The sequence below is a fragment of the Haliotis cracherodii genome, unplaced genomic scaffold, assembly GCF_022045235.1.
Source record: "Haliotis cracherodii isolate W230 unplaced genomic scaffold, xgHalCrac1.p SCAF_3, whole genome shotgun sequence".
Lineage (NCBI taxonomy): Eukaryota > Metazoa > Mollusca > Gastropoda > Lepetellida > Haliotidae > Haliotis > Haliotis cracherodii.
The window spans coordinates 38129827-38156645 of NW_027266286.1; the positions used below are offsets into that span (position 1 = coordinate 38129827).

General features: G+C 41.6%; 1 protein-coding gene across 4 annotated transcripts in view; it reads right to left on the reverse strand.

The window, feature by feature from the left end:
• The window catches only part of LOC139473774 (E3 ubiquitin-protein ligase SHPRH-like), a 361380-nt gene that overhangs the window by 246329 nt on the left and 88232 nt on the right, over positions 1-26819 (reverse strand). For all 4 annotated transcript variants that reach the window (XM_071256526.1, XM_071256527.1, XM_071256528.1 and 1 more), the window contains exons 11-13: positions 26382-26426; positions 21334-21412; positions 21039-21202 (exon numbers count right to left, since the gene is read on the reverse strand). In XM_071256526.1, coding sequence (XP_071112627.1) covers positions 21039-21202; positions 21334-21412; positions 26382-26426 — 288 coding nt within the window. The remainder of the gene's footprint in view (positions 1-21038; positions 21203-21333; positions 21413-26381; positions 26427-26819) is intronic.

A 26819-nucleotide genomic window follows, 5' to 3' on the forward strand; every position in this document is an offset into this window, starting at 1 on the left:
AGGATCCGATCGATTGTTCCCTATTTTAACTGATAGCGACCTGTCTTGCAGGACACAATCTCGTAAAATTTATATGTTTAATGTTTGTTTTACAGAGAAGATTACAGGTACAGGTAAGATTAACACAATGCAAGTTTAACAAGGTTGATCCGTCACTGCTGATTGTGTTGATTCACCGCTGATTGCGTACAGCCACTTGTCAGTGACATTTAGCAGCGAGTGAGATTTCTTAGTTAGCTACACACTACACTAATTAATGGTAGATGGGCTTATCGGTGAACAGATATCAGTTCGCTGTATCCGTTAGTTCGTTAGTGGAGAGTTTGTTATATATGTAAATTTTATATGATATTATATAGGAGATAAATCAGGGATTTTTTAACAGTTCATTGTATCCGTTTGTTCTGTATATAATTCTAATCTCATATGCAGCACCCCTGGTGGTGACGAAAATCCAAGATGGTCTCAAAAATGTCTTAATTTTCAGAAATTGTCAATTTCTAAGGTAGATATAGATATTAGATATCTCTTGACATGGGATAAATTGACAGATTTAATAGGATGAACAAAACACATGCTTAAATGACATTGTATAGATTTATATGTACTGTGCATGATCTATTAGTATCATGGCTTGGTTTATTATTTTATAATTGGTATACTAAGAAATCTTCTACTCAGTATTTTGAAAATGTCATGTTTTAGAGAAAAAAATATTAAAGGCATCTTTTCATTGATCAATTGCAAATGAACTGTATCCATTACATTGATCACCCAAAATCACCCAGAATCCTGTGGGAATGGATTCATTTTAATCATCTTAATAACTGGAATGCATGTTTAAGTAATATTGACAGTACTGCCATGAACCTATGATATCAACTTACTTCAAACTTAAGTATGACCAGGAATATCAGTTCAATGCATGTACGGTTCCAAAATTCAGTCACAGGGAACATTATCCTTAAGACTGACTGTGTTGTCCACTTTGGTATCCATGTATTACTACATGTCCTCTGTCTGCAGGATTTGGTTGTGCAGGGCGTTTATCAAGCACATGTCCCCTACATGTCCCTCTTGAATTGCACACACTGTGTGGCCGGGATGTTTTCAATTGTCTGAAATCTACATGAAAAGAAATTTTGCCTCGCTTCATTGATCTTCCAAATTAATCAGTTCTGTCAGATGTGAGAACGACAAACTGCTCAAGAAACTGAATTGTGTTGTCAGAGATTTCTGACTGAGTCTGCTGATGATGGGAAAGCATTGGTGACTTCAGGAAATAAAACAGTGAAGGCATGAAATAGTGACAATGTCTTTGATTTCTGTGGGCATCTAGAAGTCTTCTCTTGGTTGTTTCAGTCAATCCAACTGCACCTCCATCTCCTTTCACCAGATCATTGACATGTCTGTTTTGTTTTTGGTGGGTATTCCACATACAACAAAGACATATCTGTGACCTGCAAGCCATTAAACTCACAAGTGATGATGTTTACTTTGGGAAATCTGCATTTTGAAATGCACCCACCAGGCAGAATATGTTTATTCAAGTACAAGGAACCAGCAGTGAGACTAGGGTTGAGACAGTTTCCGAGGATCTCAAACGCAACTACTTCAATATGCAATCTACCAAACATAATAAGGAACTTTTCTTCATTGGCATAAGGGCAATTTTTGTTGGATGATACATTTGTGGGGAGTCTATCAATGTATTGAAGCATTGTGTTAACACTATCTACTACATCTTGGGGGAAAGGTCCTTGTAAATGAGGCACATATTCACACATTATGCTAAAACAGGATGGGGGTACATTTTGGGCTGTTTGGAAATGGTTTTCCTTGTTTGTGTGCTTTCTTCAGTTAAAAGAACAACATATGATGTTCCCTACCTTTCAACCTATTGGATGCTGCAATAGTGAACTGCTAATACCATGAAGTGGATCTGTTGCTGTTGTACAGCAGGGATAATGATAGATCTTATCTCTCGGAGAGTTTTGGTGATCATACCTTCGTCTTCATAAACATCACAAACTATGTTGGCTATCTATATGTTGAAATACACCAGACAGAGTCATACGAAATGCAAAAATCCATATTGTGAAATGTTTCAACAAGATGACGTTTTCTTGTTTAATACCAAGTAAACTGGGACTGGTGTTTCTCGATATCTGTGGTGTCTTTGTTTTGATGAGCTGGTGCCCTAGATTTCATGCTTTGAAGAAGTCCTGAGATAGTTTGAGACACTTAAGACTGTTTCTCTTGTTGAGGATTTGCTTTTATACCTGGTCCATCCAATATCAGTGAGTGAGTGAGTGAGTATGGTTTTATGATGCTTTTAGCATATATAGCATGGCTGAAGACATCTCTGCAGATAATTGTTGCTGCTCTAGCTAGCATTAATGACTGTATCCTATATCTTTTTCAAAATCCAATATGACTTTTTTGCCTTGATGGTGAGCTCTCAGATGTGGAAATGCTGTCTAGATTCGATTCGAGTCATGTTGTCTGTATGGTTAGAGAATTAAACCAAGTCTAATAGATTTCCCAGATGTGCCTTACGGAATACAAATGAATGAATTTTAGTATAAAAAAAACTTATACATTCAGTAAAACACTATTGGGAATTGTGTTAAAGACAAATCTAATTGAAATGATAAAAATGAACTAATGATACTGGTATTGTGAACAAACATTTGACAATTTCTGAAGATTAAATCATTTTGGCGAACATCTTGGATTTTCATCACCACCAGGGGGTGCTGCATACTAGATTTGAATTATAGATAGCATTTGTAATGTACAAGCCTTTTGTACATTTTGGTCAGTAGACAGTGAGATGAATCATATTGTATATGTTGTATGTGATACAGCATACTACCATAAAGATATACGTTATTGCTACATGAATTAACGTATATCACCACTGATCTTATTGACTGTTTAATGTGCAAAAACAAAATGTGAACACGTTCTAAATCACCTGTTTCGATTTGGCAATGTGATAGTTCGTGTGACGTCACCTATATTCGTGAGTCTGTTCCACCAAACTACTTCTTGTAGCATAATGGCTTAAATCAGCCTTGTATGGCTACAAAAGTGCATCTAGTCCATCTAAATGCATTGTATATTACTACACAGCCGTGACTTGAAGTAAAATAACTTCTGTCACTGGTGGAGTGCAATTTCCCCACGTTCCACCGACTGTATCCTTGTGCGAGAGACTACTTCCGGTATGACGTCACTTTGTTGACAGTTTGATCGGTTGTAGATTTTCTGATACGAGAGTGAAAGCCGGTTCGAGCCGAGATATGTGAGTTGACATTCAAGTATTTTATATTTATTGTACATCTTCCTAACTGAATGAAATACTGAAAAGAATAATTATATTCTTGTAAATTAATAAATCTTATTGTGCAATTCTTAATTGTGAAATTATTCTGGAAAAATTAAATAATTAAAACTGTGTGGTTGGTGGTATTGGGAGTGATCCACAATTCGCTACCAGAGCTGTACCCCAATACCCACCCCCTGAACCGTTACAGCATTGTTGCAATTAATCACGCAAAAGTTACTTAGATTGACCAGATTATTATGATATAGTGATTATAGATTGGCAGCATAAGAGACTTCAACCATGTTGGTGCCATCTTGGATTTTATACCATCAAAGGGCGCTGCAAACTATACTTGAATTACATACAGTATTGTTGCAATTAATTCTCAATAAATTGCTATGGATATCAAACAATAGTTATCATTTTTAATAATTCTAAGAATACTACCTCTATTACATCTTTGTCATAAATCCTGCATTTTGGCTTCAGTCACACTAACTAAAATTTTTAGATTTTCAACAGTGTCCTCTTCACTGCTAATTACACACACAACATGCTGTCTCCAAGCAGTCTCGTAACTAACCAAGCCATGACATCATAATGGCGGCAACATCACTTTTTCCCCACATCTACTACTATCTTCGATAATTCTTACAAACCTTCTACCTCTATTACATCTCTGCCAGACTATACCAGAGGGACCCGGTGGGATCTGCCTCTAGTAATTCCTTGTGTAATTGACAGCAATCCTCTTCTGGAAACCATTATTTACTGATTCTAATCCTACTTGAGATAATTTCCTCTGAAATTCCCCTTGAGGACTTGAAAATCGGAAATGTGTCAAGAGTCAGCAAAATATGTGATATCTTCACTAGAATTACCATTATATTTGCTGATCTTGAGCCTGATAATGTCATTCCTAACCTATTTCTACTTAATGACATTAAATTTAGATTTTTTTTACCTTAATACCGGTTCTGACGTCACTTCCAGTATGTCACTTCCCCTTTTCTAGGTAATGACGTCTCTCTAGGATTATTTCTAGCCAAATAGGTCATTTTCTGATTCGATTAACCCTGTTCTGGTATTTCCGGTACTGACGATACTTCTGGTTGTATTCACCCTTCCGGTGATGATGTCACTTCTGGTCTAATGAAGACAGCTGATATTCAAGGTGTTTCTAATCCACCTTATAGACAGAATAATCAAGGGTGTACTCACCCTCTGATGCTACTGGTGTCGGATCCTCGCCCGCGAGATAGAACTTGAGAGCGCTGATGGGACATAAGTGTCTGTCTGGGTGATCCACTGTTGGTCCCAAGGCAGGGATTGTATACTGTCTATGACCCAACGGTTCCATCGTGGTATAATGATTCTTGGCTACGAAGTCTGGGAGCGATCTTAGTGTTATTGAGGTCCAATGTTGATCATGGGTGAGACTAGAATAGTCTAAGGCATGTAATTCTGAAACTCTTGTTGATGTTGCCATGGATAGGAGGAAAGACGCTTTGATGACTTTTTGGAATAGGGTAGCTTGGCCATGGGCTCGTAAGGCTCTGTTAACAATGCAGATAGTACCACAGATAGATTCCACTTGGGGAAGATACAAGGTGTTTGAACATCTTCTTGTAGAAAGGATCTCATTAGTCTGTTTAGAATGGGATGGTTTCCAATTGATAATCCGTCGCATACTGAATGAAGGGCTGATCTATAACCTTCTATCGTCCGATGTCGGAATTTGTTGTCTTGATATAGATGTTGTAGAAAAAAACGCTACGATAGGGATTGATATAGCATTAGTTACAATCCCATGTTGTGTTCTCCACTGGATAAACGTGTCCCATATGTTGTCATAAGTAATGAAGGTGTCAATTATCTTGCCACAGCTTCTGAGGCAATCTGAGAGTATCCGGCTGTCTGCATCTTCTGCGTGATAACTTCCAGGCAGTTAGATGTATCCTGGACTGACAGTCATGAAAAAGGCTGGACTTAGATTGTCGTAGCAGATGTCATAAGAGGTAACTGGATAGGTTCCTCCATTAGTAGTCTTAGTAGGCCCTGCTGGGCCGTCTTGGGTCTATCAGTATTATTATGCAATCCGTCTCCTCCACCTTGTGGATGACCTTATCTAGGAGAGACCATGGTCGGAATGCGTAAGCAAATATACTGAACCGCAAAAGAAAAGTCACCATGGATAGCAATATGAGAAACCTTATTTGTCCAAACACTGTAAACATACTTTAAGACATATAAAAAAGACGAAACTTGGCAAAACTGATCATCAAGGTTGAAATTAAAGTGTCAAATGTTCTTAAAGTGAAACACAACACTACAAGTCAGTACCTCATGTGTCCGCCATGTGCATTGATGACTGCCGTGTAACGTCGATACATGGAATGGATGAGGCGGTTGATGAAGGCCATAGGCACTTGAGCCCACACTCTGAGGAACGCCTGACGCAGTTCAGCTGCAGTTGTCGGCCTTGGTCGGATGTCATTCAGCCGTCTTTGAAACTCATCCCATTTGTGCTCAATGGGATTTAAATCGGAACTGAGGGCAGACCACTGTATGGTTCTGAAGCCATTCTGCTGGAGGAAGTCTCTTGTTGCTCTCGCAGTGTGGGCACGGGCGTTATCATGCTGAAACTCGTGGTTGCAGTGACGTGCCAAATGAGGTATGGCATGCGGTCTCAAGACTTGATGAATGTACCGAGCTGCTGTGACACCATTGCCACTCCCTGGACCGATGTTCTAGAAGACCACAGGGCCGACCCTCTGTGCAAGACCAATTCCACCCCACACCATGATGCTCGGACCACCCCAAGAGTCCCTCTCAACAACACAAGCATCCGAATAACTTTCCCCACGACTTTCCCCACGGCGTGGCCAGACTCTCTCTCTGCCATCTTCTGTTGAGATACAGTAACGGCTCTCGTCTGAGAAGAGGAGTCTTCGCCAATGATGATAGCGCCAATGCTGGTGCTTTGTTGCCCACTGAAGACGGTCCCGGAGATGATGTGGCGTCAGAATGGGTCCTCAGTGTGGCCTGTGACAGTGGAGGTGTCTGCTCGTCAATCGTTGACACACGGTGTCCGCACTAATGTGTCGCTGGTGTGTCCCGAAGGTCTGTCAAGTAGTTTCCACAGCAGTAACAAAGCGATCTTGAAGATGCTGTCGCACAATCTTACGATCCTGACGTCGGGTGGTGACCCTTGGTCTTCCACTACTTGTCGGTCATCTGTAGTGTTGGTGGTCTGGTACCGTTGCTGGAGCCTGTATATGGTCCTTATGTGGACTTGAAATGCATTGGCTATTTGCCGGGCGGTTTGTCCAGATTGCAATCGTTCAAGAGCTTGGTGTCGCTGATTTCTTACCAATTCAATAATGAATGAATGTTATCCAATCTGGGTGGATTTTTATAGGGCAAGAAATGGGGAAACGCATGTGCATTTCAATTTGCACGGAACTCATGTGCATCGGGTTACCATGGCCGTTGCCGTGATGAATTTGGGCGATCGGTTTTATTGTCATTGGCTTTGTTTTTTTATCATCAATTTTCATTTTTCCGGACAAGGTGATGTTAAATATTAGAAACTTTGACCAAAAATACCCAGATATATGAGGGGTGTTCATTAAAGATTTGTTGTTTAACGCCATATTAAGCAATATTCCAGCTATATGATGGCGGTCTGTAAATAATCGAGTCTGGACCAGACAATCCAGTGATTGACAGCATGAGCATCGATCCACACAATTGGGATCGATGACATTCATCAACCAAGTCAGTGGGCCTGACCACCCGATCCCGTTAGTCACCTTTTACAACAAGCATAGTCACCTTTTACGGCAAGCTTTTCCACCAATGGAGGTCTCATAGTAATCTGGCAGGTAACTAATTCTGGAACTCTAGGCAGTGAGATCGTATAGAGTTGATCCATGTCTGTAGAGGACGTAGCATCAGCCTTACTCTGAAGGTCATATCCTGTAGAGACGTTAAGTTGCCTAGAAGAGACATCAACGACCTCAGCGACTTGCTGGGTTGACTTGAAAGTGATTGAATCATCTTTTATAGTCTTGTCAAATCAATCCTCTGATGGGCATAGATATCCCCTGTCTAGCTGGAATCTTGCTCCGATGTATATGATGTCTTGAACTGGAGTGGTCTCGGACTTGGAAGTATTGACTTGGAAGCCTAGGCAGTCATATGTTGGTCCAAGCAAAAAATGTAAGATCCATTCTGTTGCACTATTTTCCCTTGGCAGGAAAGCTGTCGGCAAGGATGTTCAGTTTCCCGGGAATATGTCTCTCTTTCATCCGACAACTGATGGAATCAGCTCATCCACGTCAGTCGATTTTCCGCTCGTGTTGCGACATGACCAAACGTGAAAACTGTGTTGTCAACGAATCAATGCCAAATCCCTGGTAAACATATAGGTGCACCTGTTCTGTGTCACGTAGGACAGGTTGAATATAAAAATTTACTTGATCTAAAAGATTGTACAGTACAAATCGTTTCCATCTCTTGGGCTTTGCCTAAACGTTCCCGTTTTTAGGGGACGATGGTGCGTGGTGTCTCGTTCACTGTGTGTGCAGGCATTGCTGTAGTTGTGAATCGGCTACATGATGTACAGTGACAGGCGTCTGGTCTCTCTGAAGTATCTTTCTGAGTGAAAATTCCTGAACTTTCTAATCTGTTCAGTTTTCGATCAGCGTGATTGGAAATCATGAAACGGACTTTCTCTGAGAAATATTGTGATTAGTTATCAAAGTATGGACTTTCTCTAAGAAGATCAGATATATTCTGAAGATTTGTGTCTTTGATCTGATATATCTTTGATATATTGACATCTGAAACGTCTCTGAATTGACATAGCAATGTCACGTACGGGTGAAATTTTTTTAAATGAAATGGAAGCCACAGGGGTTGCACCTGCTCCTAACCAAGCAAATAACCAGTTCTAAAACTCTAACCTCATTAAGGCACCCGCTTCGCTTAAATAAGCGGGCGATGCAGTCAAAAAATGGACGTTATGGAAGCCATGTGGGGACACTATTGTGTCATTTCTAGATTGAATGAACAGACTGGTGGTGCAGATTACTTCAAATCTTTGTTAATTTCCACTATGGGAATGGAAGGGCTACAAATTTACAATGGTTGTGACCCATCTGACACAGATTCTGCCCAAAACATTATTGATAAACTTGACTTGCACATTCTCGGAGAATGCAATGAAACGTTTGAGAGATATAATTCAACACTCGAACGCAGCAACCAGATGAAAACATAGACTCCTATGTTGCAGATGTTAAACAGCTAGCCAAAACATGTAACTTTTGTGAATGTTTGAGAGATTCGTTAATCAGAGACAGGGTAGTTTGGGATCAGGGACGACAACACTCGTAAGAGACTCTTACAAGAGAGAAAACTCCCACTTGCTAAGTGTATTGACATTTGTATAAGCTATGAAAACACACAATCACAACTAAAGCAAATTTCAAGTGGTCAAACAGGAAAAGTAAACAAAATCACACATAGACAATTAAACAGAAACATCACAAGTAAATATAAGAGCAACAATCAAAGCATAGTGACAATTCTCGCTGGAAATTCTCACAAGCTCAAGCAACAAAATCACAAACATGCAAATTCTGTGCACGTGAACACCAATTCAAGAAGGGACTTTGCCCAGCTTGGGGAAAAACATGTAACATTTGTCATCAAGCAAATCACTTTGCAAACTGGTGTCCAAATACTAAACACAAACAAGTTCATGGTATACAAGAACAACATGAAGACAGCTACTTGTACTCTCACTGTCACAATATCCTACAAACAGTGTAAATGATAAACAGTTTCCAGATCTCATCTTCATAGAATTACAATTTTTAAGTTAACAGTGAAGAAATGGTAACTTTCCAAGTTGATTGTGGATCATCTGTAAATGTGATTCCCAACAAACTAGTGAACTGTGAACAACAGCACAGTTATACACAGCTGAAAATGTATAACAAAACACTAACTCAGCCAAAGGGGATGTGTATGTTAACACTCACCAACCCGATAGACCCATCACAGCACACAGCAGAGTTTCAGGTGGTGAATGAAGATCTCACACCATTACTCCCCAGACAGCTAGCTGAAGAGATGCAGCTGATCACTGTGAACTACAGTTGCTTCAGACAGATCAACACACTAACCACTGATCTCCTTGTTTCACAATTTGAACATGTGTTCGACAAATCGTCTCAAGGGACTTTACCCGGTATTGTTCACCTTAAAATTAAGGAAGGTGCATCTCCCTCACAGTGCCCTGCAAGAAAAGTTCCATTGGCTTTAAAACCCAAACTGAAGGAAGAACTTGAACGAATGGTTGCAATCAGTGTTCTAGCACCTGTGACTGAACGCATCTGTGTTGACCCGAAATCTCTAAACGATGATCTGCAAAGAGCGAGATATCCTCTACTGACAACAGAAGATGCTCTCCCAGAACTTTCTAAAGCGAGAGTCTTCAGTAAAGTAGATCTGACCAGTGGATACTGGCATTGTGTTCTAGACGAAGAGAGCAGTCTTATGACTACAGTGATAACCCCTTTCGACAAGTATCAATGGTTGAGATTACCATTCGGTACAAAAGTGAGCTGTGAAATATTCAAGAGATTGCTGAACAAGAATCTGGAAGGTCTGAATGGTGTCATCAATGTGGCACATGATATCCTCATTCATGGACAGTCTGACGATGACCATGACGGCAATCTTCAACAGTTGCTAGAGTGATGTAGTAAACGCAACATTAAACTCATCAAGGACAAATGTTGTTTCAAAGTTGACCATGTTGAATTTCTGGGCCATGAAATCACAGCAGGAGGTCTAAAGCCAGATAATAAGAAAGTTGAAGCACTTCTGCAAATGGAAACTCCAACTGATGTTGAGGCAGACCGCAGACTACAAGGAACTGCTAACTATCTCTCAAGATTTCTCCCGATGCTCTCCGAAGTGATGGAACCACTACGTCGACTAACTCACAAGGAAGTGAAGTGGGAATGGGGAGAAGAACAGGAACAGGCAATGACATCAATCACAACGTTTGTGACAAAAGCACCAATTCTCAGGTACTATGATCCAAAATTGAACCTGCAGATTGAATGTGATTCCTTTAAGCACTGGCCTTGGAGCAGCTTTGCTACAAGAAGGCAAACCAGTGGCGTGCGCAAGTAGCGCCCTGACAGACACTGACTGCGTCTATGCACAAATAGCAAAGGAGTGTTTAACCATATTTTTCTCACTAGAGAAATTCCACCAGTATACATTCGGGCGTACCACGCATGTCTTCTAAGATGACAAATCTCTTGAAGCAATAATGAGAAAACCATTACACAAAGCTCCAAAACGACTACAGTCAATGATGCTCCGACTCATGCAATACGACATAGAAGAGGAGTATCGGCCAGGAAAAGAGATGTATATCTCAGACATGCTGTCTAGAGCCTATGTCAACTCTATGTCTCAACACTAACAGGTAGACCTGTTCTCCTCTGTAAATGCTGTAAGCCATCTGAGAGTCAGCCCAGAGACTGAGTTTCATGAGGTGACAAGGAAGGACAATACAGCCTCTGCCATGCTGAAGTCTTCAAGGATGGCCGGAATGTAAAGCGTCACTATCTCCTCTAGTTACGCCATACTTCTCATATCGACATGACATAACTCCCTATGACGGACTGATCTTCAAGGGGGAACGGGGAGTAGTTCCCGAGAGCTCACGTCCAGCAGTCATAGCTCATCTACACTCCACTCAACTTAGCAAAGAAAGTATGCTCAGGAGAGCTCGTGAGTGTATCTTCTGTCCTGGTATGACAGACCAGATACAGCAGATCACTGAAACATGTGAAACATGTCAAAGCTACACAAATAGTCAACAGAAAGAGACTCTGATGCCAATAACAGCTGATTTCTCCTGGGAAATGTAGGTGTGGATTTGTTCACATGGGAGCAAAACAAATATCTCCTGACAGTTGACTATTTCAGCAATTTCTGGGAGGTTGATAAACTCAACACAACGACCTCTGCAGCAGTAATCAAATTGCTGAAGCAGCATTTTGCCAGAAATGGAACTCCAAGCAAAATCATCTCGGACAACAGTCCACAGTTTGTATCTGAGGACTTTTCCAAGTTCTGTAAAACATGGGACATTGAACACTGTACCAGCTCACCTCAAGATCCCAATGCAAATGGAAAAGCGGAAGCTGGTGTTAAAGCAGCTAAAATCATGATGACAAAGTGTAAGAAGAGTCAAACAGACCCATATCTCAGTCTTCTAGAGATCCGTGACACTCCATCTCAAAGTACAGGAAGCAGTCCTGCACAAAAGCTCTTCAATAGAAGAACCAGATCTATTCTACAAGTCACTGACAACCTCCTTATGCCAAGAAGTAAGGAAGACTTCAAGCTGGACAAGTTTGCCCACAATAACAATGCTGATTGACAAAAGCTCCTCTACAATCAGCATGCAAAGGATCTATCTCCTTTGAAGGAAGGTGATACAGTTTGCAACAGACCATATCGCCTTGGATGCAATGAGTGAGTGCAAGGTAAGATCCTAAAACGCTATGATGAGCAATCTTACGAAGTCTGCAATCTCAGAGTTCATCTGAGAAAATCGCTGGAACCAGCTCAACATGAACTCATCAGTGATAGAAATACAACTTCATCTGATGTACTTGAACATAGTGCATCTTCATCTGTTGCGTCTACCCCAAAAAAGTCTACAGTGTTCAAAACAGCGTTCCTCAGAATCTCCACGTCCGACTCCAATCAGCAAGTACAAGTCAAGTCCTCAAGCCATCAGGAGATCAGAGAGATCAAGACAAGCTCCAGGCTACCTCAAAGACTTTGTTAATTAATAACAGTCATTGAAATGACACTCAATGTCACCTCTATATGATTGTCTGTGTTTATTTTTCAGGTGAAAAGACTTTTGATTTAATAATGTGAAATGCACTCTGAGAAAGTCTAAATCAGTTTGCTGAAAATAAAAGGACTTTAAATTATTTTTTTTAAAAGGGGGGATGTAACAATATCTTGGTTTGTTCCGCTTTACGTGATGTTATGTAAGAACCGGAAGTGCCCCGGCAGTTAATAAACTTCTTGTTTGAATGAACATGTTGTTTTCTGTTTGTGCTTCAAACCCACAAAACAACAACTTGAAACAGTTGAATGGCTGTTAGGCTGGCTGGATGGCTTGGTTGCCGTGGACGGCTGGTCTTGGATACCGTGCAGCTCACCATGTTGTATTGTCTCACAGTAGAGCAAAGCCTGCTGGCTGATACTCGGCTGGTGGGATGGCTGGTCGGTTGGCTGGCCATATGGCCCAACTTACTGGTCATCTGAAGAAGGACAAGTTAGACAGATGGATCCCCCTCTGTGGTCTCGTGACAAGGGAATTCTTCTTTGCCAGAGCTATCTCCTTTATCTTATTCATCTTTTCATCCAGCACTGAGAGCTACTTCTCAAAGATGCTCTTCATCATCTCCTGCTGTTCTTTGAACAGTTGACAGATGAGCCTCATGGAGAGTACAGGAGATGATGGGTCGGCTGGAGAGGGTGAAGCTGGGGTGGAAGCTGATTTCCCGGCTGTGATGTTTTCCACCTTCTTCTTAGGTCTCATGCCTCTTGGCCTTGGTCATAGCCTCAGCCATCTTGGAGAAAGTCTTCTCTGATGTGTTGATGCACTTTTCACATCTCTTCTCTTGTTACATGAAGTGCCTCTGCACTTCGTGCAGTTATCAAGAGAATCTCCCATAACCAAGAAAACAGCCACACTTTCACCACGGGGGTAGTGGAGACTGCATGTTGAAATCACAAAGAGCACCAAGCACCAGCTATACTTATGTGTGTGCTCTAACTCCAGCAATAATATTAATGTATACCAATATGTCTGTTTATTTTTATTAGGACTATCAAGAATAATCTTAGAATAATGTGACTTACTACCAAGTGCTAGATTGTTACTACTATTACAATAGGTGTTTAATCTAGCACACACAGGAAAAAAAGTGAGATGGCCGCCATTATGACGTCATTGCTTGGGTAGTTACGAGACTACTTGACGACAACTAGTTGTGTATTTCATTGGCAGTGAAGAGGACGTTTGTTGAAAATCTGAAAATTTTAGTTAGTGTGACTGAAGCCAAAATACAGGATTTATGGCGGAGATGTAATAGAGGTAGAAGTTTCGTAAGAATTATCTGTATAAATTGATCAGATACTTATGATATATTGAGTATAGCCTGATATCATTAGAGATTTCAGTCATGTTGGTGGCCATCTTGGATTTTCTACCACCATGGGGCGCTGCTGAGGTAGATCGATATCCAGAAATGTTTTGAATGGTTCAATGTATAAGTGAGCCAACTTTGGTGCTTTTAACCCAAAGTGCACAATGTTGACAAAATCCAGCCTCAGCCGCCCCACAACTGCGATGTCAACCTCAGCCTCTGCCATGCTCAAGCAACCAGGATGAAGCACCCTTTGTTTTAAGCTTTGAGATTGGTTATTCAGTGAAGATGAACCAATCCAAAAATCAGGATACATGTCGCTTGTAATGTTGACGACTGGCGAACAATCATAAACAGCACAAACCTTGTATAGCATGATAAGGTTTCTCTTTCATTGAGCAAGTAAAAAATATGTATGTTGACTCCTCATGTGTATCGTATCAAAGGCCATGTATTGTGGTGCATTAGAGTTTCAGTTTATCATTTCACACTTACCAGGGTAGTTTCCAAGTTTCAAAAAGGTTCCAAATTTGGAGGGGCTGTGTGGCAGCCTCGTAGTTAAAGCAATCGCTTGTAATGACAAAGACCCAGGTGTTCCCATCGCTATATTGCTGGAATATTGCTAAAAGTGGCGCAGAACCACATTCAATTACTCACTCCAAATATGGAAACTCTTTTTAACCATAATTTCCAAATGTTTCTAAAACTAAAAGAGTTTCCAAACATTTCAAATTTGTGAACTAAAATTAAAAAAATGAGCCCATAAAGATCAGATCAATTATTATTCATCAACCCATGCATGTTTGTCCAAATAGTTGACAAACAGGATTGGGTGATCAGACTTGCTGACTTGATTGATGGTCATCTTATCCCAAATGGGATGATCATCATGTTGCTCACTGGACTGTCTCGTCCAAACTTAATCATCGACCTCTTTTCATATTGCTGGAATATTGCAACAATAAGACAAAAAAGGATTCACTGTGGCCTGTTTGGCTATAACAACCCTCCTTGTTAGTATCCAAACTGCATTATATATGGGGGCATTCATATCTCGCTAAGTGTCTGCTGCAGTCAAAGAGTCTGATCTGTTAATAGTGGCACTAAGGGATACTTCTTTGTTCCCTGTGTGTTACCCATGATGGTCATGGTATTTGTTGCAGGAAAACAAGTGTATGTCTCGGTTTTCTGACTTCATCAAGTTTACTGTGCAGTAAATTTCCATATACCTAGCATGATATGATGATTGTGCATCTTCCCCAGATATCAAGTGGTCATAATGGTAACGTAGCTGATTCTATGTCAGATATTTGAAGACTTCCTTCAACAGTCCATGTAGAAAAAATTATACATAGTCTCTCTGCTCTGAGTCACCTGACTAGTCATCCCTGTTTCCATGACTCTCATGAGTCCACCCGGCTACTGTCTGGTGCCTTTGGCAAGCTTGAATCTGTCCCTTCACTTCCAATGGTGGCCGTAGTGTCCATGTTTGGTAAAGGGCCTCTGATCCAACTACCCAAGTCACCGTACGATCCACATACTCTTAAAAAAAGTCAGCAAGCATTAGAGTCCAATTCTCATCCATGACCTGTGTGCCACATGCAGTTTGGTGAACATCGCCTTGTAGTACCACTCGTCTATATTACTGATACCCCACTAGCAGGGTGTTTCTTGGTCCATGCTGTTTCCTTCCTTAACCGACCTAGAACAGTACAGTCACCTTGAGTTTTTGTGGAGGCTTATCTCCTCATGATAATTGAGAAACAAGCTCTTATCTGATGACTGGATACCTATCTTCTTGGAGATCCATGTAATTGGTCTATCTCGACCTCTGAGAATTACCCTTCCGGGACCTGGAGAGTCAAGTAGTTTTAGGAAGCTTATTTGTTCTCTGTTGTCTGACCCCAACAACTCCCCATTGGTCTCATGGCCTGGAAATTCTTCTGGGGCAGCAGTACTGACTATTTCTTCTTCAACTCTTCAACCTCAGATGAGATGGCTGAGAATTCCTTATCAAACATGGTTTGCATTTTAAAGGAGTCTGAAATAATCTCCTCAATCATTTCAGGTTCCTTCACTTTTATTCCCTTGGGTTTAATGCTAGGCATGAGGTTATACAACTTCTCCATTTGTTCAGCAAATGTACCTTACGGGGTACAGCCAAATTATCTGATTGCTGTGAGCCTTCAATTTGGTCAGAGTCTAAGTACTGAGATGCTTCTGCTCCATTCTCATGCGGCGTCTGTTGGGGTCCAACTCTGGGCCAATATCTGTGAAACAGGTTGGCATGTGAGGCACATGCAGTTGCGTGTAGGGCTGGGACGAGTCCATATTTACTACCTGGGTACCCAACCCCCTATTACCCGGCCCTACCCGGGTACCCGTTGTATGTCTCAAAGAGTTATTCCCCTTCACTCAAAACATGGCTGAAACTAAAAGCGGCGTTAGGAAATATTTTGAATTAGTTTCATCTGGAAACAAGACCAAATGCATTTTGTGTTCAGCACAGCTTAGCCATAAAGGGGGCGGCACATCGTCCATATGGAAGCACCTACACAACAAACACCCGTCTGCAACATCAAAACAATTTGCAATGACTGCTGATGTAGTATCGGATGTTCAAACCAGGTGGAATTCCATCTTTTTCATGGTTGAACGCCTTCACCTGATCAAATCAGATATTTATGCTGTGATGAATGATGCTCTCTTCATCAAGCATAAGCATCTTAATCTGAAGGACAACCATTGGGTGTTGATCAAACAGATACTTCCTGTTCTCAAGCCACTGGTCTCTGCCACAGAAATTTTGTGTACCGAAGAGTATCCAAGTTGTGGATCTGTGTACCCATTGGTCTATGGTCTTGTTGGCAATCACCTCAAGTCTTCAGAACTAGAGGGCATTCAAGGCAACCGTCTCTGAAGGTCTCCAAACGCCTATTAAATGACACAGACATGTTGCACCTGTCTCCAAACATGGTCTGCAGTGTACAGGACCCACAATACAAGAAGGTTAAATTCCTCACCGAGACTCAGCGCACTGAGACATATGATCATGTAAAAGGTCTCTTGTCAGGGGAAACAGTATCAGAAAGATCTATAGCTCTGGATACTGCGAATGGTAAGGATGGTGAAGTGCAGGTGCGAGTGAAAGTGGAGCCAGTGGAGCCAGGAGAGCCCGGAAGGCCCAGAGACCCCAGAGAGTGTGGAGAGCCCTCAAGCAAGTGCCCCAAAATTGAACAAGACATTTTAAAATATCTCATGGGTGACATCACTGAAATAGATGATACAGCCAATGAAACAGTGGAGATTGAATTTTCAAATTACCTGTCACATCCTATAAAAGCCAAGCAGAAGTCGTCGCTAGAATGGTGGCGCGAAAACTGCTTCAGATTTCCAAATGTCGCCAGGTTGGCACAAAGATATTTGTGCATCCCTGCCACCAGTGTGCCATCAGAGCGAGCCTTCAGCACAGCTGGGTTGACCATTACCAAGCAGAGATCTAGTCTAGAATCTGACATCGCTGATGCGATCATTTTCCTTAAAGGGGAAGTGTACACGCAAAAATCACTTTCTTTCTTTTTCTGAACAAAACGCAATTTTAGAATTAATTAGTATCTGTGTTTGAAAATATACACTCATTTTTTTCACAGTGAAAGTAGGAAGCTCACAATAGTGTGAAAGTGATATGCCGTTATGAGGCCTTCGTTTTACGAGCGAAATAGGCCTGAGTTAACCCCCTTAGATTATGACGTAATTGGTGCCAATTCAACTGGGTCCCTGTCTATTCTCAACGCAAAAGATATCAAGGACCAGTTTGCGGTAAAACAACATGGTCTACGACACACTCCGGCGCAGTGGTGACTCAGCATAACACAATTCTGGCTGGCATCTGAGATGCTAGAATCACAAAACTGTACCTACACCACGTGAAGCGGCTCTAACAAAGCATGATGACGTCATAATGTTTATCAATTGGCACCAATGACGTCATATTGCAAGGGACATAAGCCATGGTGTTTTTGTTATGGAAATAGAACACTTGGTAAATGTGAAAAATATAAATCGTTTTAGTGCAATAAATATGTTAATTAAATATGATGTTTTTATATTTTTGTCTATGATACTTCTATGTTAACACTTTTAATGTGGAAAAAGTACAAGAAAAAATGGTTCATTTCCGTGTGAACTTGCCCTTTAACAAAAACCTGAAAAGCAAGCGGCGAACAACAGATCTCAAATTCCTATACTCTCCCCCAAGCTACATTCCCTCTTACCTGAAAGACCGGAACCGAAGTTGCTGGAGCCGCCGACAATGTAGCAAAACATGTTTCATCATTGACTCTGACAAGTCCTGTTTTTTAAATGTTACTGGTTTGATGCTTATTTTAAAGTTCTGTTTATCAACCAAAATTTGCATTAAAATTTGATTTCCATGACATGAAAATGCATATGTTGTATTTGAAAACTACCATTAATTAAAACATAGTTTATTTTAGTCCGGCTGATATACGACAATGCAAAACATCACACCTGCTTTCACAATTACAACCGCAGACAAGTCAAATAGTATTGGTAATTTCAAGTTGTTTACTTAGCATGCTAGCCGGGTCGAGACATTACTTAGTAATACTTACCTCATTAAAATGTTTATTCAAAAAAGTGCTGTGAATAAAATGAGTTGATATTTATTCTATAACAAGGTCAATCTAACACATGAAAAAGAACTAACACACAAACAATTCTGTTTGCTGCTTAACGAATTTGGACATCATATTGTCACGTAGATGCAAGGCCTCTGACTTCGAAGTACATTTTCACATTCCGATCAATATAATGTTGGATATTAATGAGAAAGTTTAGGCAATTCACCAAAATGTGATGACACAAGAAACTTGAAGAAAGTCATACATGGTCTTTCGTCGTTGCCTTAAAACTAGGTCAAAACATCGACCATACTTGTCATCATCCAATCAAAAGTGTTTAAGGAAGGTACTGTGTTGAAAGGAAGGCTGTAATTGGTCACTATGACTGGTCATTTCAGCTACTGTCAAGTAGACGAGTACATATTGCTGTTACATCCAGGTAGGCACAAGGCAGCCCCAAGTTCCAATGTTTTATGTATATATTAGTGCATTTAGTGGAGTATAATTTCAGGGGAATACATTCAATAAATCCGTAAGCGTATATTTATGTTTTCCATATAGTATGAGTCCATATTGGGAACACATTGTGTTGGTACAAAATGTCTGACTGAATTGTTCTACCTGACAAGACTATTTAGATACAGGAATGAAACGATCTGATAGTGCATATTCTAAACTTGACTGAATCTTTATCTTTATGCAAACATATGAAAGGAATGCATGCACAGTCAGAAAGAAATGCGATCATTAGCGACTTGGTAGTGTAACCAACTATTACCATGGCCATGGACCAGTCTGTTTCATTGTTATTACTACATATTTGTCACGTGACTTACCACAGGTCCGGGTCGTATAGTTCTGTGGGTACCCGGGTCCTACTCAGGACCCATCCGACCCGAGTACCCCAGTTACCCGTCCCAGCCCTAGTTGGGTGGACACCTCCTAGCGATATCCATTGCTATAGGGCTGTGGATTTTATTGCTTAACAATGATTGTAACAATTTTACATTGTTTTTGTTGAGATTCGGTAGACGCTTATTGAATTGTGTTTGGACAGTGATCAGTCGTCAGGAGGTTACCATATTTAAATGCTAGTGTGGTGAATAAACTTCCAGTCCTTATACTGCGGACGGTAATAGCATGTTATGGAAACATATGGTAATTTCTGTAATGTTTTATGTTATAAGAGCACTGTCTGGAACTTTCTTGTGGCTGGGTAGGATGTATGTAAGGGGAGAGTGGGGTGTTTGTGTATCTCTCACACATTTTCATGACATCAAAATCAGGTTTTCATGATGGTTAGCAACTCCAGTCCGAGTCTCTTAGCAATGCTGGAGAGAAGGGAGCTGTTTGCTAATGACTGTATTTCTTTCATCCTGGGATCCAACGGTTGCTGGTCTATTGCAACCACCATGTAGTACCCACGCCAATCCAAGAGAAACAATGGGTCATGATACATGCCTTTGTTCACCATCCTCCAATCCCATGAAATCTTCTTTGTGGTGGTTGAATTGAACTCTTCTTCAAGTTCAACTTCCTCAGAAATTTGTGTGAAATTCCTGTTAAACATGGCTTGCAAGGAAAATGGCGGGGCCGTGATGAGGAAGGCTGCTTCTCCTTGGAAGTTAAGGCTCATTCCTTGGACGTATTGCCTGTCCACCTCATGGTCTCTTGACCAGGAGATGTCTGGGCTCAGACCTCGGCCTGCAATGTTAATCTACTTAGCCAAGTCTTCTTCTTCATTGCCTTCCTCCATGATTCTTCAACTTTGAAGAATACATCCTGAGATAGAGATAAGCACTGAGTGCACCTCGTCTCCAAAGTACTCCTCTTTGATCTGCACTTCCGACTCAGCTTGTGGGGAACCACATAAACATAAACATAAAGTGCCCCTTCTTGCGGGAGGGAAGAGGAGTCAGGGTCCCCAGCGCCATGTTGATCCCAACACTAAACCGACCATCTTATGACCAAAGTGTAGTAAATAACGACCCAAAAAATCAATCTTCCAATTGATCACAGTATAATAACAATCCTAAACTTCGTATTCACTGAAGATCATATTCATTGTGACAACTACCAATTTATTGTGCCAGTGAACTTTTTTAGAGTGTGTGTAACAAGCCAAATTATGGAAATTTGGCATTGATGTAATAGAGATAGAATATTCACAGGAATTGAAGCATTTATTTGGGTGACAGCCCAGGACACGATGTTAATTTGTTCACTCACTCACCTTCTGGTTCACTTATATTCACTCATTCACCCAAAAGAAACACTCACACTGTTGTCTATAGACATAGTACTGTGCAGTTAATGATACTGTTTGGCTGGAACTCACACACTCGCACTCGTACATCCCCTCACAAAACTACCTTCATTACTAGTGTGTAAATCAATGTCAATCTTTACACTGCTGTAAATATTTCAGTTTTCCATATATTGTTCATATTTTTTATCACACACCCATATTATGAGAGTCAAACACTTGATCTTCAGGTATAGCACTGTAAACATATGCTGTTCTGCTATCCAAAGCATTGGTGGGCATGTAGAGTACTTTGATGGATGACCACCAAGGCTTTGATTTCTCGTGCCTTAAACCTAAATTTCCTAGGCTTTGAATCATGTTTCATAATGAATATGTGACCATGATCCTAGGTGGGTGTCACTCAAAATGAAACTAATGTGGGTGAGATCGTGTCCCTTACTGTGGGCTGTCTGATGACCACAGTTACTATTCACATGTATATGTTGGTCAGCACAGGACAGACAGTACAACAAGCAACAAACCTGATCTAACACATCTCTCTTGGCTGTGCGCCACAGTGCCTGTGACAGGGTGTCATACATGGGCTGAGTGATGCCATAGCTGAATGGCTGGTACAGCAACCTGTTCCACCACAGTTGTACCCAGTACGGGTCCATACCAAGAAACAGCAGCAGGCCATACAAATCTGAAATAATACAACTCACACTAGAACACCTGTAGTTACCTGTAGTTATTTACCTAGAACATTAATGACATATTCCACCAAGTAGATATAAATGTCACTGATGGTAAGTTGCCATTTTTAAGAAAGCTTACCCTGTACACTCTTCTGTATTGGAGTACCAGTGACACACCAACGATTAACACCACTCAGACGTAAGGCCATTTCTGCAGTCTGTATATTAAAAGAAAACATAGGTTTCTTTTAGAGGCCTCTATCAGTAATACTTTTGATAACTATCACACAAAATCATGAGCAACTATAAAAACACCACCTAGAACACCACTACAGTAACACACCACATCCCCACCTAGAACACCACTACAGTAACACACCACATCCCTACCTAGAACACCACTACAGTAACACACCACATCCCTACCTAGAACACCACTACAGTAACACACCACATCCCCACCTAGAACACCACTACAGTAACACACCACATCCCTACCTAGAACACAACTACAGTAACACACCACATCCCTACCTAGAACACCACTACAGTAACACACCACATCCCCACCTAGAACACCACTACAGTAACACAATACATCCCCACCTAGAACACCACCACACTGTCACACAACATCCCCACCTAGAACACCACTACAGTAACACACCACATCCCCACCTAGAACACCACTACAGTAACACAACACATCCCCCCCTAGAACACCACCACACTGTCACACAACATCCCCACCTAGAACACCACTACAGTAACACACCACATCCCTACCTAGAACACCACTACAGTAACACACCACATCCCTACCTAGAACACCACTACAGTAACACACCACATCCCCATTTAGAACACCACTACACTGACACACCACATCCCCACTTAGTGCACCACTAAAAGTAACACACCACATCCCTACCTAGAACACCACTACACTGACACACCACATCCCCACCTAGTGCACAACTACACTACAGTGACACACCACATTCTCACCTAGTGCACAACTACACCATACTGGCACACCACATCCCTTACTAGTGCACCACTACACTGACACACCACATCCTCACCTAGTGCACAACTACACTACACTGACACACCAAATCCCCATCTAGTGCACCACTACACTGACACACCACATCCCCACCTAGTGCACCACTACACTGACACACCACATCCCCACCTAGTGCACCACTACACTGACACACCACCTCCCTACCTTGTGCACCACTACACTGACACACCACATCCCCACCTAGTGCACCACTACACTGACACACCACATCCTCACCTAGAACACCACTACACTGACACACCACCTCCCCACCTAGAACACAACTACACTGACACACCACATCCCCACCTAGTGCACAACTACACTGACGCACCATATCCCCACCTAGTGCACCACTACACCATACTGACAAACCACATCCCTACCTACTGCACCACTACACCATACTGACACACCACATCCCCATCTAGTGCACCACTACACTGACACACCACATCCCTACCTGGGGCACCACTACACTGACACACCACATCCCCACCTAGTGAACCACTACACTACACTGACACAACACATCTCTACCTAGAGCACCACTACACTACACTGACACACCACATCCTTACCTAGTGCACCACTACACTGACACACCACATCCCCACCTAGTGAACCACTACACTACACTGACACACCACATACCCATCTAGAGAACCACTACACTAACACACGACATCCCTGTCTGGTGCACCACTACACTACACTACACTGACACACCACATCCCTACCTATAGAGCACCACTACACTACACTGACACAACACATCTCTACCTAGAGCACCACTACACTACACTGACACACAACATCCCTCCCTGGTGAACCACTACAATGACACACATCACAGACTCCTACACTGACACACAACGCTTACTCCTACACTGACACACAACGCTGACTAATACACTGAGACACAACGCTGACTTATACACAAACAAACATCACAGACTCCTACACTGACACACATCACTGACTCCTACACTGAAACACAACGCTGACTAATACACTAATACACAACGCTTACTTATACACTGACACACAACGCTGACTCCTACACTAACACACATTACTGACTTCAACACTGACACACAACGCTGACTCCTACACTAACACACATCACTGACTTCTACACTAACACACTATCACTGACTTATACACAAACACACAACGCTGACTCCTACACTGACACACAACACTGACTTATACACAAACACACAATGCTGACTCCTACACTGACACACATCACTGACTCCTACACTGACACACATCACTGACTTATACACAAACACACAACGCTGACTAATACACTGACACACATCACTGACTTATACACAACGCTGACTTATACACTGACACACAACGCTGACTCCTACACTAACACACAACGCTGACTTCTACACTGACACACAATGCTGACTCCTACACTGACACACAACGCTGACTTATACACTGACACACAACGCTGACTTCTACACTGACACACAACGCTGACTTATACACTGACACACAATGCTGACTCCTACACTAACAGACAACGCTGACTTATACACTGACACACAACGCTGACTTATACACTGACACACAACACTGACTTATACACTGACACACAACACTGACTTCTACACTGACACACATCACTGACTTATACACAAACACACAACGCTGACTTATACACTAACACACAACGCTGACTCCTACACTGACACACATCACTGACTTTTACACTGAGACACATCACTGACTTCTACACTGACTTCTACACTGACACACATCACTGACTTATACACTGACACACAACGCTGACTCCTACACTGACACACATCACTGACTTCTACACTGACACACATCACTGACTTCTACACTGACTTCTACACTGACACACATCACTGACTTATACACAAACACACAATGCTGACTTATACACTAACACACAATGCAGACTTATACACAAACATACAACCCTGACTCCTACACTGACACACAACACTGACTCCTACACTGACACACATCACTGACTCCTACACTGACGCACATCACAGACTCCTACACTGACACACATCACTGACTTATACACAAACACACAACGCTGACTTATACACTAACACACAATGCAAACTTATACACAAACACACAACGCTGACTCCTACACTGACACACATCACTGACTCCTACACTGACACACATCACAGACTCCTACACTGACACACATCACTGACTTATACACAAACACACAATGCTGACTCTTACACTGACACACATCACTGACTCCTACACTGAGCCATAACGCTGAATAATACACTAATACACAATGCTGACTTATACACTGACACACAACACTGACTCCTACACTGACACACATCAGTGACTTATACACAAACACACAACGCTGACTCCTACACTGACACACATCACTGACTTATACACAAACACATAATGCTGACTTATACACTGACACACATCACTGACTTATACACAAACACACAACGCTGACTCCTACACTGACACACAACGCTGACTTATACACAAACACACAACGCTGACTCCTACACTGACACACATCACTGACTCCAACACTGAGCCACAACGCTGACTAATACACTGACACACATCACTGACTTATACACTGACACACAACGCTGACTTATACACTAACACACATCACTGACTCCTATACTGACACACATCACTGACTTATACACTGACTTCTACACTGACACACATCACTGACTTATACACAAACACACAACGCTGACTTATACACAAACACACAACGCTGACTTATACACTGACACACAACGCTGACTCCTACACTGACACACATCACTGACTTCTACACTGACACACATCACTGACTTCTACACTGACTTCTACACTGACACACATCACTGACTTATACACAAACACACAACGCTGACTTATACACTAACACACAATGCAGACTTATATACAAACACACAACCCTGACTCCTACACTGACACACAACGCTGACTCCTACACTGACACACAACGCTGACTTCTACACTGACACACAACACTGACTTATACACTGACACACAACGCTGACTTCTACACTGACACACAACACTGACACACATCACTGACTTATACACAAACACACAACGCTGACTCCTACACTGACACACATCACTGACTTTTACACTGAGACACACCACTGACTTCTACACTGACTTCTACACTGACACACATCACTGACTTATACACAAACACACATCACTGACTTATACACAAACACACAACGCTGACTTATACACTGACACACAACGCTGACTCCTACACTGACACACATCACTGACTTCAACACTGACACACAACGCTGACTTATACACTAACACACAACGCTGACTCCTATACTGACACACATCACTGACCTATACACTGACACACAACGCTGACTTACACACAACGCTGACTCCTACACTGACACACATCACTGACTTATACACAAACACACAACGCTGACTCCTACACTGACACACATCACTGATCTCTACACTGAGACACATCGCTGACTTATAAAATGAGACACAATGCTGACTTATACACTAATACACAACGCTGACTACTACACTGACACACAACGCTGACTCCTACACTGACACACATCACTGACTTTTACACTGAGACACAACGCTGACTTATACACTAATACACAACGCTGACTACTACACTGACACACAACGCTGACTCCTACACTGAGACACAACGCTGACTTATACACTAATACACAACGCTGACTCCTACACTGAGACACAACGCTGACTTATACACTAATACACAACGCTGACTCCTACACTGAGACACAACGCTGACTTATACACTAATACACAACGCTGACTCCTACACTGAGACACAACGCTGACTTATACACTAATACACAACGCTGACTACTACACTGACACACAACGCTGACTCCTACACTGACACACAACGCTGACTCCTACACTGAGACACAACGCTGACTTATACACTAATACACAACGCTGACTCCTACACTGACACACAACGCTGACTCCTACACTGACACTCATCACTGACTTTTACACTGAGACACATCACAGACACCTACACCGACATTACAAACTCCTACCTTAGTTGTTGTGCACTCGACCATCTGTGCTTCATCAAGACATATCTGAAATGTAGTACTCCATTTAGAAAGATAAGCCTTAGAGAAAGACTTTAAAATATTATTGATGATAACAGTTAATATTTTAGCAGAAAAATAATTCCTGTACACCATAAAAAATCACATTAAAATAATTTTGCCACAGATTTTTCAGAATCAGACACTTTGTCATGATTATTCATGACCCTGAACTGTATGTATAAAATACCATGAGTAAGACATTTGTCACACTTTTCGTTGACATGCAATCGTTTTGCCACATCAATCTGAAAATAAAAGGTTGTGTATAAATGTAATGTTTGAATTTACCAGGCTTTTTTGTGTTCATAATAACACCATACAGATGATACAGTCACTCCGGTTCAGTACCAACAGATTGGCAACACCAGGGACAGACCA